Below are 12,823 nucleotides of genomic sequence, written 5' to 3'. Positions count from 1 at the left end.
TGCAATCTTTATAGGGATAAATAATTGTATCCTTATTCTCTGTCAATGTCGTTGCATGCTACTTTGCGGCTTCAATAAATTTATCCACCTCTTCACAGAAACCTGCCTTGAACCTTAACGAACCATATATCCAAGAGTTCTTGTACTCCAGCTTTTACAACAACAACAAAACAAACATTAAAGGACTACTTATTCAGATATATATAAAAATAAATCAAATTAATAATTACTTGAGAATAATTATATATACTTCAGATATATATGAATATAAATCAAATATAATTACATGAAGCATACAAACATACCATGGTAGAGGAAAATTAATTAATGGCCTATTTATCCAAAAATAATTAAAATACATATTTATTGATTATAATAAACAATTTCAAAGATAATAATTAGCAACAATTAATATTTTACCCAATATCTTTCATGCAAACCCTAGTCCAATTTCATCAAACATAAATTTACAAAAACAAAATTAATAAAAAAACTAAACCCTAGATCTAGATCTACATGCACATGAAACATCCATAAAACTAACTAATTGTTCACTAAAATCAAGAAACATGGACCAAATAAAGGTATGATCTTGTTCCCCTCCCTAATTTATCCTAGTACATTCAAAACTTGGGTCTAATTTGCTTCATAAGTAGCTTAAGCACCATAGAAGAGAGAAAAAAAAGCAAAACTCTAATTACTCACTAACCAACCATTAAAACTTAAAAAAAGTGTGGAATAGCATTTTCTTACTGTCTACAACCTCTCCACCAAAGGATTTGAGACCAAAACCTTCCCCCCTTAGTAGAGCAATTTTTGGGAGGTGCCCAAGACCTCCCCACCTTTCTTTCATAGGTTGGAGTGAGTGACCCGAGGATGAAGAAGGTGCTGCAGTTTGCTTTATATGTGGGTCATTTGTAGAGGCGGCTGGTGATTGAGCCGCCCATATAAATCGGAGGTATTTATACTCGGGCATTTGTAGGGGTGGCTCAATCACCAGCCGCCCCTACAAATAGCAATACCAAGGGTGGCTGGTGAGTGAGCCGTCTCTACAAATCCGACCCATTTGTAGGGGCGGCTTGTATGACCAGCTGCTCCTGCTATTCCATTTGTAGGGGCGGCTGGTCTCTGGGCTCCCGAGCATGCCACTATAGGGGCGGCTCCATCACCAGCCGCCCCTATAAAAAAACTGTCCCGTTGCTACAAACCGTTTTTTACGTAGTGGTATGCGCTCGAGTTGGTCAGAGTTACAGTGAAAGTTTCACTCAAATTTCTCGGAAGAGAGAGAGAGGAGGTAATGGATAGTGGAATGGGTTTGAGGCACTTGAAATTGGGTAACACTTCTCTTTGCAATAGTGGTATAGAAAAAAAGAGAGGTAGACATCAACGACATAATATGCCTGTCAATATTGGGCCTAGAGGATAGATGTCATTGTGCGCACAAAGTATTTATCATTGTAACTTTGAATCTTGTTTTTTATTCTAAAGCAAAGATCCAATCGCTTATCCAACGTAAAGAAGCTTTTCTTAATAATGAGATGAGCTAGTAACAGAGAAATAGATAGAAGATCACTTTAGGGTTAATTTTTGCTTAATGCAGATGTGGGTAATTTACCAACACTTAAAAGGGTACTTTAATTTTACTTTTTCTAGCCAATTGGTAATTTTCCAACCTTGAGAGTTAATGTGGATGTTTATTTTGTTAGACAGATAGTAGAGGGGTACTTTAATTTTTCTATGATTAATGTGGTGATTTCTATGCTGTAAATTGACATACTAATACTAATAGTAATACTAAGATAAAAAAAAAGAAAACGAGCTAGCTCCATGAAGACAACTTACCGAAACCTTCTACTCTGGTCTGGCGTGGAGTAGACGATCTACCGCCTGTTCGGCTGGGCTTATAGAATCATATACGATCGTAGATTATAAGCTAGAATAATATTTTTCTCTCACACCAAAATATTCAAACCAACCACTAGTAAATAATCCACGATCATTTACTGGCTGCTAGTGGGCCTTCTTTAGATTGCAAAAATTTTGGCGAAATTGTACTGTAGCACTTTCGTTGTTATTTAGCAATTAGTGTCCAATCATAGTCTAATTAGGCTTAAAAGATTCGTCTCATTAATTTCGTCTAAACTGTGTAATTAGTTTTATTTTTTATTTATATTTAATGCTTTATGCATGCGTTCAAAAATTTAATGTGACGAGGAATCTTAAAAAAATTTACAAAATGAATTGGAACTAAACGGTAGCCAAGTGTTCAACCAACTTGAGCAGCAAGAAAGAAAGCTGCCATGGCAAGGATTTTCGCCGTTCAAACCGAGACGGAAAAGGTCCCGTCCGGCGAGGTCAAGTCTTGTCCTGCCTTCCTGCATTGCCCTGGTCGGCAGCGCTGAGCAGGCACGGAAAGCCACGTAGCAGAGGAGAGAGAGAGACTGGCGTTTCCTCTGCATTCCATGCGCAGCGCAAATGCGCAATGGCATGGAAATGGGTTGGAACGGAAACGGATGGGGAGTGTGCCGCGTCGACCGTCGATGGTGGGCTAGTGGCGGTCGTCGCCAGGGAAGGAAATGGAAGGGAACCCCAACAAATTTGATTAATGGTGGCGTACTTAACCGAGCATTTATATTTAATCCCATCACCATTGATTAATCGATCCAAGGGGGAAAGATATTAATAAGGGGATGGCTGGCTGAAGCTCAACTAATGCGAATAACGCATCTGCTGGCTGCTGCTGCGGCAGCCGCCGATGTTGCGATTTCGAATTTCAAATGGATGGACTACTTTTTTTTCCTTTCTGTTGCTGCCACTATATATAGTACCAGAGTATTTTATAAACAAACATGTCAAAAAAAACCAACACATGAGGATTTTGATTTAGAGGAGTTGGACTTGGTAGGCGACGACGACCAGACCTAGCGACCTGGAAGGAGGTGAGGGGAGAGGGGATAAGAACGGCGACCCCTCCCTTGTTTCTGCCGCAGCCGCTTCCTAGAAGACAGCGACCCGTTGCTATTCCGATTCCCACCTCGCAACTCAAGCCCGCCCGCGTGCATATAAGCAGCCCATTTCCCCTCTGCTTGCTTCGCCTCACCTGCCCCTATTTTCCTCAGTTGCCGCCTGAAACCGCCGCGACAAGAAGAAGGCTCGTCTCGGCTCTTCGACTTGGAGAGCAAGGGTCTCATTCTCTCTCTCAAGAGGGGAGCAAGAAGAGGATCGGATGGCGATTGACCACGAGTCCCCGTTCAAGGAGCTCCGCCTCAAGAACCGCAGGATCATGGTGAGTTACCTGGCCGGACCCGCTCATCCCCTTCCTTCTGTCTTCTGTAGCCCCCGGGCCCTGCCATTCTAGATTTGCCTTCTTGCCAGCCAAAAAGAACTTGTTTTCTTTCCGTTACTGTTGGGGTTCGGTTTGGTATTTGGGACGAATGCTTACTTCTGTGCGGCATTGGCGGCGATGCCATAGATTGAAGGGCCTAGATTGAACGAGTGTTCTTGACCTCCTCAGCCCCTTTCTTTGGGATCTCCGCATTGCCTCTCCGATGCAGCCGGCGTCTCATTCTGATTGTCTTGCTATCAAATGAATTCCGTGCCGCCCTTCCCCAAGCAATAATTTTTTGAGCGCAAGCAACCCAAATTTCTTGGCGATGGTTCCAAGGAGATAGAATTTTCTCTCTCTCTTGCAGGCTACTACTTCCATCTTGTTTGTTTGTCAATCCATCGCCGAGCTTTTCTTGGCAAACAGCCAATTCAAATGCTTGGCCATTGAGCAATGTGGTTGTGCTGCATAGCCTAGTCAACTGACCCTCTTGGTTGTTTTCCGTGCAGGGCGGCGGCGGCCCTGACCCCGAGCAGGAGGAGGAGGCCGCGACGGCGGCGTACGCGGAGCAGTGGCCGCGCTGGCTGCAGCCGCTGCTGTCCGCGCGCTTCTTCGCGCATTGCAAGATGCACAGCGACTCCCACCGCAGCGGCGAGTGCAACATGTTCTGCCTCGACTGCAGCTCCGCCGCCGCGGGCGCGGGCACGGGCACGCGAGCCCTGTGCTCGCTGTGCCTCGCGCACGGCCACCGCGACCACCACACCATCCAGATCCGCCGCTCCTCCTACCACGACGTCATCCGGGTCTCCGACATCCAGCGCTTCATGGACATCGCCGGCGTGCAGACCTACGTCATCAACAGTGCCCGCGTCGTCTTCCTCAACGAGCGGCCGCAGCAGCAGAAGCCAGGCTGCGGCGGCGGAGGCAAGGCCGCGTCGGCGTCCGCCAACCTCTGCGAGGTCTGCGCCCGCAGCCTCCTCGACAACTTCCGCTTCTGCTCCCTCGGATGCAAAGTCATCGGCCGCTCCCCCGACGCCGCCAAGGCCAGGAACTGGCTCCTCCGGCCCGCCGACGGCGACGACTCCACGTCCTCCTCCTCGGCCCTGCGCAATGCCGACAAGAAGCAGGCCTTCACGCCACCCACGCCGCAGCCGACCCTGCCGACGAAGCGCCGCAAGGGCATTCCGCACCGCGCGCCGTTCGGCAGCCTCATCGTCGAGTACTAGCTCCCTCTTCCACGGCGGCGGCGGCTGCTGCATTGGCACTACACGCGTGCGGTAAAGCAGAAAGTACTCTTCAGCCAACGGATTTCAATCGCACAGTGGGGAGTCAGTGAATCCAAATCCATGCCATGCCTGAATCAATCCGCCATTACGGCAGTTGAATGGGATGGCCACCACTTCGGTAGTTCGGTGGCCTGGCCTGGTGGCCTTCCTTTGCCATGGCACTTTGGTTGGTGGTGCTTCTCGAGGTGGATGCCATTTGCTCGCTGGCTTTGCTTTCCACAAAGGAACGAAGGGAGAAAGAAAGGTGGAGGAAGAATCAAAACTAGCTTTTCATCACTTTGTGTTATATATTACTTTCTGATAGAAATATATGTACATTTTTAGTCTTGTTATGTTTCAAATCATCATATCATAGTGGAGCAGTATAGCTAGCTTTTGTGATGCTTTTTACTAGATTATTACTATTATTAGGTTGTCTGAAGAATTCAGGACTCAGGAGACAACTATGTTAGTACTACAAGGTACTAGTAATAAGCTATGGAGGTGGTGATTTGCATTTAGCAAGCTCTGCTTGCTTTGCTTGCAGTGGTTTCAGAGTTTGCTAGGGCCTATTCGCTTGAACTTATCAGCTAGAATTTACAGTATTTTTCTCTCACAACAAATCAGCTTCAACCGATTTATCAGCCGGCTTTAATTCAGTGTTAGTCACAAGTACAAGTACCAGTGCTTGTGTGTTCATCTGTGGTAACAATCATGCATTGCATAGATGAGGAGGATGGATATATAAGGAGAAAAATCCTGAACCAAGTTTCTATGATGGATTATGCAGTTCTGATATTCATTCATTCATTCAGATTGTCATCAAAGAAAGAAGGTTCTCCGCATTTGCAAATTGCAATCAGGTGATGACTGAGGATAGGTCACATACCCAACATTGTTGCCACTTGATGATAGTACTGTGACTATGAGGAAGCAAGGAAATGCCGTCACGTTACTGCCCAGCAAGGTTGCGTTGATGGAAAGCCACTCTGAATGCGATTGCCTTGCTATCAACATGATTAATCGCCCTGATTATTGTCGATTAGCATTGTTCTTGTTCATCTACTCCTGGATCATTGAACCGAACAATTTGTGTTGACGTGATGCTGATACCTGCACCGTCAGCGACGTCATCGATGAGGCCATTGAACAGCTTGCTTTTTTGTTTAGCATAGCACTTCAGCTTAAGGCCAAAGAGGGACAGGACCAATTCGCAACCTAACCTCGACCTTGTTTAGATTCAGAACGTAAAGTTTAGGATGTCATATTGGATGTTATATAGGGTGTTGTATGGGGTGTTTGGATACTAATAAAAAAATAAATTACAGAATCTGTTAGTAAACCACGAGACGAATTTATTAAGCCTAATTGGCCGTCATTAGCGCATATGTTACTGTAGTACTTTATTGTCAAATTGTAGCCTAATTAGGCTTAAAAGATTTGTCTCGTAAATTAGTCGTAAACTGTGTAATTAATTATTTTTTTAGCCTATATGTAATACTCTATGTATGTGTCTAAATATTCGAATTGACAGGATATAAAGTTTTATGGTGGAAATTAAACAAGGGTCCACTATGATAATTGAAGCAAGATGGAGGGAACGAAACGAATGCGATGGCTTTAGGCCCCGTTTAGTTCCATCCAAAAACCAAAAATTTTCATCCAAAAACCAAAAATTTTTGCGCAGTACCCGTCACATCGAATCTTGCGGCACATGCATGGAGTACTAAATGTAGACGAAAAAAAAACTAATTGCACAGTTAGATGAGAAATCGCGAGACGAAACTTTCGAACCTAATTAGTTTATAATTAGACACTAATTACCAAATAAAAATGAAAGTGCTACAATACCCCACACCCAAAAATTTTTGGATCTAAACACGCCCTTATTGTTAACGCCATGAAAACGACACGGAACAGAAGCATCTAAGGGCGTCCCCAACGCGCGATGTTGGCCTCAGACCTCCACGTCGGAAGATAAGTCACAACTCAGCAGCAGTGGTAGCTTGCAGAAGCACTAGAGGCTTCACTGATAAAAAGTCTCAAGGTATCACCAGGAACTGCGTTGAGGAGAGGGTTGCTCTGCCAGATGCTACTACTCCAAGAAATTAGGTTCGTTTGAGCTCCGGCTCCAGTTAAAACAACTTCACTTATGGCTTTATCTGTAGAGCAAATTTATTAGAGGAGCGGAAGCACTTTTTTGAACCGTTTAGTAAAACAACTTCAACTCATAGTTCAAAATAGTGAAATATCCATATTACCCTTTTATTTTGTTTGTTTTACTCTTTCTTTCTTTATTTTTTTCAATCTCAATCCTTTTATCAATCAGCTTTTTTTTTCTTTTTTCCTTCCCTTTCCTCGCTTTTCTTTTCTTTTTCCTACCTCATCTGTTGCTCACAGTCCAACCAACCGCATGTGAGTACGCGACCCTCCGTCTCGTCTCCTACCTCCGGATGCCGCCTGCCCACCCCACCGCCGCACAATATGTGACCTTGCGTCTCCTCTTCAACCTCCGCGACCTCGCACCTGGGGCCGTGCCTGGCCACGGGCTGCCGACGGCGTTGCGCCCCTCTGTCTCGCCAACTCCCTCCCCTGCGCGTCCCTCTGTCTCGCACCTCAGTGCCGCCGTTGACTCACGTCGCGCTGCTGGCCTCCCCAACATCTGTCGCTGTCGGGAAGAAGGGCACCCACGTCTAATCCACATAGGAGCCCGCACGCGTGTCGGCAGGAGCCAGGTGAAGCTAGTATTTCCGGATCTGTGCGCAGAGATGGTGCTGTGAGAGCGGGTTTCCTGTGGATCCTCGCGAGGAGCCTTTTGTCTTTTACCCATTTGGTTGATGGAGCAGCGAAACAGCTGAGCCATACCAAACGGCCTCCAAAAGCATGCCTGCAGGATCAGCTTTAGCTGTTGTGTGCCTAGGAGCCTGCGTTGCAAAATATTTTAACGCACTGTTGCTTCAGCTTACCTGTAGTAACTTTTTTTTTCTTGAACCACCATTCAAGCCAACGTGCGTTGGGCGTGCTCTAATGCGGAGAAGGAGAAGCATCAGCTTCGGGAGGAGCCGGAGCAGCAGCAAGCTGAAACATATGCCGCCGCCGTCTCACATATTCTTTCTAGCGTCCACGCGAAACAGCTTGCTTTGGTGCTTCCCTTTCCTCGAGGGGATGCTACAGAGGACAGAGGCGGTGTCATTGGAAAAGGGGAAATAAAAAGTGAGGGTGTGACATTTCCCAGAAGGACAGGGGGAAAATTGGGAGGGAAGGAGTCATTCATGTACTAAATTAAAAGTGGTGGACGATGTCGACATGGATGTGGACCAGAATTCTTGGCTGGCTTTGGCTGCGCAGGATGCCAGAGCATACCATACCATCTTTGCACAAGTGCCGATTAGTAGCATCTCCATCTATACTTGGCCATCGGGTCGGCCCGGCTCGACATGGCCCGGGCACATACCAGGCATGGCCCAGAGGATGTCGGGCCGGCACGACACGCCGTGCCTCCCGTGCCGTGCCGCTGCGGGCCTCGTGCCTTGCCATCAGTCCAAGCATGGGCCTGTGGGTCTAAATTCGTGCCGGGCCGGCCTGCTAGGCACGGCCAAATCACCAGGCCGTGCCAGCCCGATGCCCGTAGGTTCAAAACACATCAAAAATTCATCTCAACAAGAAGTATTCAAATTTAAAATATTTTTTTCCCAGAAGAGCTTCAAACCAAAACCAAAACCATACACATAGAGAACAAGAGGAAATTAAAAGGATAACTGAGCTATGTGCAATGCTGCCTCATTAAAAACCTTTCTGGGTAAAACTCATCCTTGTGAGAAACCCCAGAAAGGGAAAAGAAGTGCAGCACAGCTCTTATAAGTTTTAAACATGTTCAAAGGTTTACATGATGCATCACAGATACATATCATAATCAAGTCTCAGGCTCTCAGCTCACATCTCAAGTCTCACACTCTCAGTGTCTCAATCTCAACTCTCAACTCAAGAACCACCAGATACAGAAGCCACAGATGCAGATGTGCTAGTAGAAGGAGCCCTAGAAGTAGATGCATCTTCATCAAGATAGAGATGCTCGAAGGAGTCTACTAGTTCTTGGTTGTCAACATCATGCTGCAGTCTTCTTTCACCCAGCTCTCAATCTTTTATGCAAGCAAGCATCTCCACATGTTCAGGCAATAGTCGACGGTGCCGCTCCTCAAGTATTCTTCCTGTCAAGCTGAAACAAGATTCTGAAGACACTGTTGAAACAGGAACTGACATAATGTCTCTAGCCATGATAGAAAGCACTGGATATGTTAGCTTATGGTCACGCCACCAGAGAAGTAGATCAAACTCATCCTCATATGCAATGACATTGTCACTGTCCAGATAAGCAGATAGCTCACAAGCAGCAGCAGAAGTAGATAATGAAGGACTGGGAGCAGAGGCAGGGGAAGGTCCAACAACACCAGATGCTCCAGGGCCTCCAAAAATTCTTCCCCATGCCTGCTTCCTCTTACTTGTGATGCTTGCAGGTTGTGCAGCCCTCCTTTGAGACCTAGCTGCACCAAACTTTTCTTCATACTTGTTAAACAACTTAAAAATTTTAGTTTTCATAATACCATAATAAGAACTGTAGTCAAAACCAGTTTTTTGTTGCATTATGGTAAGAACATTAAATAAACCTCTAATTTTACCTCTAGGATCAAGAATGAATGCAAATGAATACAGCAGAGGTATGTCCTTCCAGTATTTTAGGTATTTAAGCTTCATAGGATAGACAATAGAAAACAGATTCTAATCCTTTGAACTTTCATGCAAATGAGTTATAATATCTAGCAGATGGTGCAGAAGAAATGAACTAGTTGGATAGTAAACACCAGAAAGAGTGACTGTGGAGTCATAAAAAACTTTCAGGAATTCAAGTATTTTATCAGCAATATACCAGTGACTTGCAGTTAACAACGTTGAGCCATAGTTGGAATTAATGAACACAGAAAAAACATCCTTATATGGAAGCAGGTGTTTAAGCATAAGATATGTAGCATTCCATCTAACATCCATATCCAAACCAAACTTTCTAGGTCTAACACCCTTAACAATGCAAAAGTTCTTGAACAAAGCAATCCTTTGATTAGATGAATTCAAAAAGTTAATAGCAGTTCTGAAATCCTTAGTGTAAGGTTTGAACCTTTTTAAGCCAGATTTTACTATCAGATTAATAATATGGCAAGCACAACGTTGATGCACAAGATGATACTTAACCTTATTAGGATCTGAAGGTGTAGGTGCAAGTTCAGAACCCAGATAACCAGCAAACATAGGTGTCAATGTTTCCATAGCCTTAGCATTGGAAGAAGCATTGTCAAGAGTAACAGAGAACACCTTGTCAAGCAAACCAAATTCTTCGATCACACAAGCAACTTTTTCTGCAATATTCTCACCAGTATATTTTACCTCAATCAAGCGGAGACCAATTATCTTTTTCTGCAACTCCCAGTCAGCAGTCACATAATGAGCAACAACACTGATATAGTCTTCCTTTGCATTACTAGACCAAATGTCTGATGTCAGACCAACAGAAGAAGCACCAGACAACACACAGTTCTTAATTATATTACGTCGTTCATTAAAAAGTTTGTCAAGATCTCTAGTGGTGGTCTGTCTAGAGACCTTCACATACCTAGGATTATGAGCTCTAACAATGTATTCTTCCCAAGCATCAGTCTCACCAATTCCTAAAGGCAGATCAAGCTTAGCAATCAAACGACATAATTCAGATCTAGCAACTTCAGGTTTATAATCCTAGTTATAAATAGAACCATCAGGATTGTATGAAAGCCTAGATTGAACCCTAGCACATTGATCAATTTTAATCCTATATGATTTTTATGCCTTTTTAAGTGACCAGTGCCAGCAGCAGATCTAGCAAACAAGGTAGATTTGCACATCTTACAAACAACCTTGGTACAAATTCTAGAACCATTAATAACCTCATAGATCTCCTCAAAATCAGCCCACACAGGCGATTTGCGCTTACTATTGTTACCTGTACCAGCAACCAAAGGAGCAGAGCCGTTGGAGTTCGCAGTCGCCGTCGCCCCTTCGCCACCGTCCGCGTCCACATCAATCGGAGCAGCAGAGCCGTCCTCAAGATCGATACCAAACAACGCAGCAGCGTCGGCTCGAGTGTCGTCGTCGTTCTCGCCCTCTGGCGCTAGGCCAACCGGCAGGAGGCCATCCTCGTCGCCCATGGCCGCCTCTCTAGCCCCATTCCTCGACGGTGCGGGTGGCCGCCTTGCTCGCTCTAAGCGCAGCTAGAAGACGATGCATCGGCTACCGATCTGCGAAATAATGGAAGAAGAAGAAATCAAAAGCATACATTGAAAGAAAAAGAAGAAATTAGAACATGGTTAGGGTTAGGGTTAGGGTTTCACCTGCGCAGCCGGAGCCCGGTGCCGAAGAAGACGATGAGAGAGAAGACGACACTTAGTCAGCAACGACGGCGGACGGCGAAGGAGGGACAAATAGAGACAACCAACTCACATAATCAACGAGATCTAGAGGGGAGATAGGAAGAGGGAGAAGGGAAAGGCGGAGAGGGAACAGGGAGGGGATTAGGTAGGAGGAGTAGAGAGCTGCTCGTCGGCGGCAGGCGGATCGTCGAGGTCACCTCATCGGAGTCGGGGAGGACGGAGACCGTGAGACCCGAGAGCGAGGCGAGGAGAGGAAATGAGCAAGGGTTCGGGGTGTGAGAGCCACCGCGCCTGCGGCGTGCGCTTATATATGAGGGGGGAGGCATCAAGGTCACCTCACCGGAGTCGGGGAGGACAGAGGCGAGACCGCGAGGGCAAGAGCTAAGAGCGAGGCGAGGCGAGAGAGACGAGAAATGAGCTAGGGTTCAGGGTGTGAGAGCCGTCACGGTTGCGGCATGCGGCTTATATATGAGGAGCGAGGGGAGGATGGGCCGAGTAGCGCGCTGGGCCATGGAGAGGCCGGGAGCGGGAGGGGAGGAGGCCAGGAGGGGGAGGCCCAAAGGGGGGGGGGTGGCCGGGCCGCTACCGGGTCGGCTGTCTCAGGCGGGGCCGTGCCGTGCTAGCCCACGGGCCTAAGCAGCGGCCCAGGCACGGCCTGCTCCCTCGGGCCGGGCTAGCCCGGGCCCTGCATGTCATCGGGCCTTGCCATGCTCGTGTCGGGCTAAAAAAATGGGCTTCGTGCCGTGCCGTCGTGCCTCGGGCTGCATGGCCAAGTATATCTCCATCCGAGTAACGACGTCTTTCCAAACAAGGGGAGGCTAGGCTTGAGTCACTTAATTTGTGAGTTCCCATTTTGCCACATTTAGGCGGGTGTTTAGGACTACTCCGCTCTATTTTTTTTGGAGGAATTTTTTGTGTGCCATTAAAAAAAATCATAATGCCCTGTGTGCCTCTGAAAAAGTTTAACGGTCTTCAGCGCCACTGCTCCAACTTTTTTGTGCCCTCCATGCCACTGCCGTCAGTTTGGGCTCTAACGCCGTCAAACTGCAAGTGTGAAAAGTCAAAAATACCCTTAAGTCTAAATATGTCATTAATTTTTTTGAGCATCTTAACGACTTCAAATGAAAAAACTCAAAACTAGAAAGTTGTAGATCTCGTCGAGATCTATAATTTTCATATAAAAATTATTTTCATTTAATTTCGTAAAAAAAATATGATTTTTCTAAGATATATTAATCATATCAAATCATATTTTTTTATGGAATTAAATGAAGATAATTTTTATATGAAAATTATAGATCTCGACGAGATCTACAACTTTCTAGTTTTGAGTTTTTTCATTTGAAGTCGTTAAGATGCTAAAAAAACTAACGACATATTTAGACTTAAAGGTATTTTCGACTTTTCACACCTGCAGTTGACGGCGTTAGAGCCCAAACTGATGGCAGTGGCATGGAGGACACAAAAAAGTTGGAGCAGTGGCGCTGAAGACCGCTGAACTTTTTCAGGGGCACGCAGGGCATTGCGATCTTTTTTAATGACACACAAGGAATTCCCCCATATTTTTTAGCCAAGCGATTTCAACTCCACACACTCTGTTCGAGGAAAAAGGGTGGAGTTGTGAGAGCATCTAAAAAGGTGCACCACAAACTCTATATTTTTTTGAGCTGCTCCATGGTGAAGTTTGTGAGCAGTCCCAAACAGCCCGTTATTCGTGGATGGACCAAATTTGCTTTTGCCACACATGATCGTATAGTAGGTAGCATTAGCTTTTTGTG

At 45.7% G+C, this 12,823-nt stretch overlaps 2 protein-coding genes across 3 annotated transcripts; one reads left to right on the top strand and one right to left on the bottom strand.

Moving 5' to 3' along the window:
• Positions 1-3,094: 3,094 nt before the first annotated feature.
• Positions 3,095-6,091, top strand: LOC136527516 (uncharacterized). 2 transcript variants are annotated; one of them, XR_010776806.1, is made up of 3 exons: positions 3,095-3,286; positions 3,835-4,855; positions 5,406-6,091. XR_010776806.1 is itself a non-coding variant. In XM_066520276.1 (2 exons), the coding sequence occupies exons 1-2, from the start codon at positions 3,227-3,229 to the stop codon at positions 4,549-4,551; spliced, it is 777 nt and encodes a 258-aa protein (XP_066376373.1). In that variant the 5' UTR covers positions 3,095-3,226; the 3' UTR covers positions 4,552-5,195. The 2 variants fall into 2 exon arrangements, 1 of the variants encoding a protein (XP_066376373.1); XM_066520276.1 differs by lacking the exon at positions 5,406-6,091 and having other exon boundaries at positions 3,835-5,195.
• Positions 6,092-8,724: 2,633 nt separating this feature from the next.
• LOC136536835 (zinc finger BED domain-containing protein DAYSLEEPER-like) lies at positions 8,725-10,823 on the bottom strand. Its single transcript, XM_066528994.1, has 3 exons — positions 10,563-10,823; positions 9,835-10,374; positions 8,725-9,336 (listed from the first exon to the last, which is right to left on the bottom strand). Exons 1-3 carry the CDS (start codon positions 10,821-10,823, stop codon positions 8,725-8,727), a joined length of 1,413 nt encoding a protein of 470 aa, XP_066385091.1.
• Positions 10,824-12,823: the final 2,000 nt, after the last annotated feature.

Source organism: Miscanthus floridulus, chromosome 2 (genome assembly GCF_019320115.1).
Source record: "Miscanthus floridulus cultivar M001 chromosome 2, ASM1932011v1, whole genome shotgun sequence".
NCBI lineage: Eukaryota > Viridiplantae > Streptophyta > Magnoliopsida > Poales > Poaceae > Miscanthus > Miscanthus floridulus.
Note: the sequence above shows the minus strand (reverse complement) of the source record. Positions and strands in the feature narration are given on the sequence as shown.

Excerpts from the sequence above, each read along its gene's own strand:
- LOC136527516 (XM_066520276.1), top strand. The coding sequence starts at position 3,227 with ATGGCGATTGACCACGAGTCCCCGTTCAAGGAGCTCCGCCTCAAGAAC. Across the intron at positions 3,287-3,834 it reads TCAAGAACCGCAGGATCATG|GGCGGCGGCGGCCCTGACCC; the intron begins GTGAGTTACCTG and ends TTTTCCGTGCAG.
- LOC136536835 (XM_066528994.1), bottom strand. The coding sequence starts at position 10,823 with ATGGGCGACGAGGATGGCCTCCTGCCGGTTGGCCTAGCGCCAGAGGGC. Across the intron at positions 10,375-10,562 it reads ATTTTGAGGAGATCTATGAG|GATTATAAACCTGAAGTTGC; the intron begins GTTATTAATGGT and ends ATTTATAACTAG. Across the intron at positions 9,337-9,834 it reads CACCTTCAGATCCTAATAAG|CTTAAATACCTAAAATACTG; the intron begins GTTAAGTATCAT and ends TATCCTATGAAG.